General features: G+C 48.1%; 1 protein-coding gene and 1 long non-coding RNA gene across 2 annotated transcripts in view; one reads left to right on the top strand and one right to left on the bottom strand.

Moving 5' to 3' along the window:
• Positions 1–842, top strand: part of LOC103475271 (uncharacterized) — a 12,810-nt gene extending 11,968 nt beyond the window's left edge. The window contains exon 4 of the long non-coding RNA XR_535315.2: positions 30–842. This is a non-coding gene — a long non-coding RNA (uncharacterized LOC103475271). The remainder of the gene's footprint in view (positions 1–29) is intronic.
• Positions 1–1,496, bottom strand: part of rpl35a (ribosomal protein L35a) — a 3,102-nt gene extending 1,606 nt beyond the window's left edge. Inside the window, exons 1-3 of the mRNA XM_008426764.1 lie at positions 1,387–1,496; positions 1,061–1,213; positions 849–993 (exon numbers count right to left, since the gene is read on the bottom strand). Coding sequence (XP_008424986.1) covers positions 849–993; positions 1,061–1,213; positions 1,387–1,397 — 309 coding nt within the window. The 5' untranslated portion in view covers positions 1,398–1,496. The remainder of the gene's footprint in view (positions 1–848; positions 994–1,060; positions 1,214–1,386) is intronic.

Raw genomic sequence — 1,496 nt, 5'->3', positions numbered from 1 at the left:
GTCCAGGAGGCCCAAAGTGGGTCCTGGAGGTTCCAAAGTGGGTCCAGGAGGCCCAAAGTGGGTCCTGGAGGTTCCAAAGTGGGTCCAGGAGGCCCGGCATCCTGCATGGTTTGGTCTCTCCCTGGTTTAACGCACCTGGATCGAGTAATGGCTCGTTAGAGGCCCAAGAGGAACAAACTGAAAAGGTTTTACTACGACCAGGGAGAGAACTAAAACGTCCAGGACCCACTTTGGACCCCCTGCTATAAATAGTATGAATAGAAAAATTGGTTTCTGGATTGAAAAGTGAAAATGTGAACCAAATCGCTGCAGCAGCTGCGTTAAGTGCAGAAAACTGTTCATATTCTACTGATGTGGAAAAAACATGATTGCAAATTTAAAATCACGTGAATAAGTTTGTTCACACGATGAAACATTAAAAATCATCCTGATAATACAAAACAGTTTATATCATTGGGATTGTTAGATTTACTATTTTGTAATAAATATCCGAGACCATCTGAGGACATGTGAGCAGTTCAGTGACATAAATCACACCTTGATGCACCTGGAGGCCTAAAGAAGCTGGTTACACACAGGGATGTTTTCCAACAGCTGCGTTTGTGGAGCTACGATGGCCATGAAAGTCCTACAGTTAACTGAAACCAAAGAGATAAAAACTATTTATCATCGTTGTTACAATAAATCCTGATCCAACTTATCGCTCAGCTCTTCTGTGGTGAATGTCAAGGCTGCTGGTGTAGAGCGAGTTTTGGAACCGCGTCATCCCAACTAATAAACGACTCCACCTGAACCAGACAGAACCTGAAGTCTGATCAGAACCAGAACAGAACCGCAGCAGAACTCACCACCCGGATTCGGTGTCCGATGGCCTTGGCCGGCAGGTTGCTGCTGAACTTGGCTCTGACCATGCCGCTGTTGCCGTGGGCGCGGGTCACCTTCCCCCAGATCACTCTGGTCTTGTTGGGCTTCCCACCGGGCGTCACTGTGTTCCTGCACACACACACAGTTTGAGCTGAGGCGGCGGTGGCTGCGTCATGATGCGGGCGGCAGCGCTCACTTCTTGGCCTTGTAGACGTAGGCGCAACGTTTGCCCAGGTAGAAGTCGACCTCATCCCGACTGTAGCAGCCCTCCAGCTTCAGCAGCGCCGTGTGCTCGCGCTGGTTCCGCAGGCCACGCTTGTAGCCGGTGAAGATGGCCTTACTCCAAAGTCTGAGGGTCAGAGGTCAACGGCTCATTTGACACATCATAACCCACAAACTAACACCAGTTCATGAATTTCTTTTAAATTATTAAACCTCGGCAGAAAAATGAGGGAATCTTTAGAAAAAAAGTTAGATTTTCATTCAGACCCTACAGGAAAAAAACGAGACCAGAGAACTCACCTTCCAGGCATCGTTTGTCCTCTTCAGGTGAGTTCACCTGCAAACACACACACACACACACACACATTAGAGCAAATCATGGAGATGCAGACACAGAGCTGGATGTCATC

This window comes from Poecilia reticulata, linkage group LG13 (assembly GCF_000633615.1).
Source record: "Poecilia reticulata strain Guanapo linkage group LG13, Guppy_female_1.0+MT, whole genome shotgun sequence".
In the NCBI taxonomy this organism is placed as follows: Eukaryota; Metazoa; Chordata; class Actinopteri; order Cyprinodontiformes; family Poeciliidae; genus Poecilia; species Poecilia reticulata.
The sequence above is the reverse complement of the archived record's forward strand: the minus strand, read 5'-3'. Positions and strand labels throughout refer to the sequence as shown.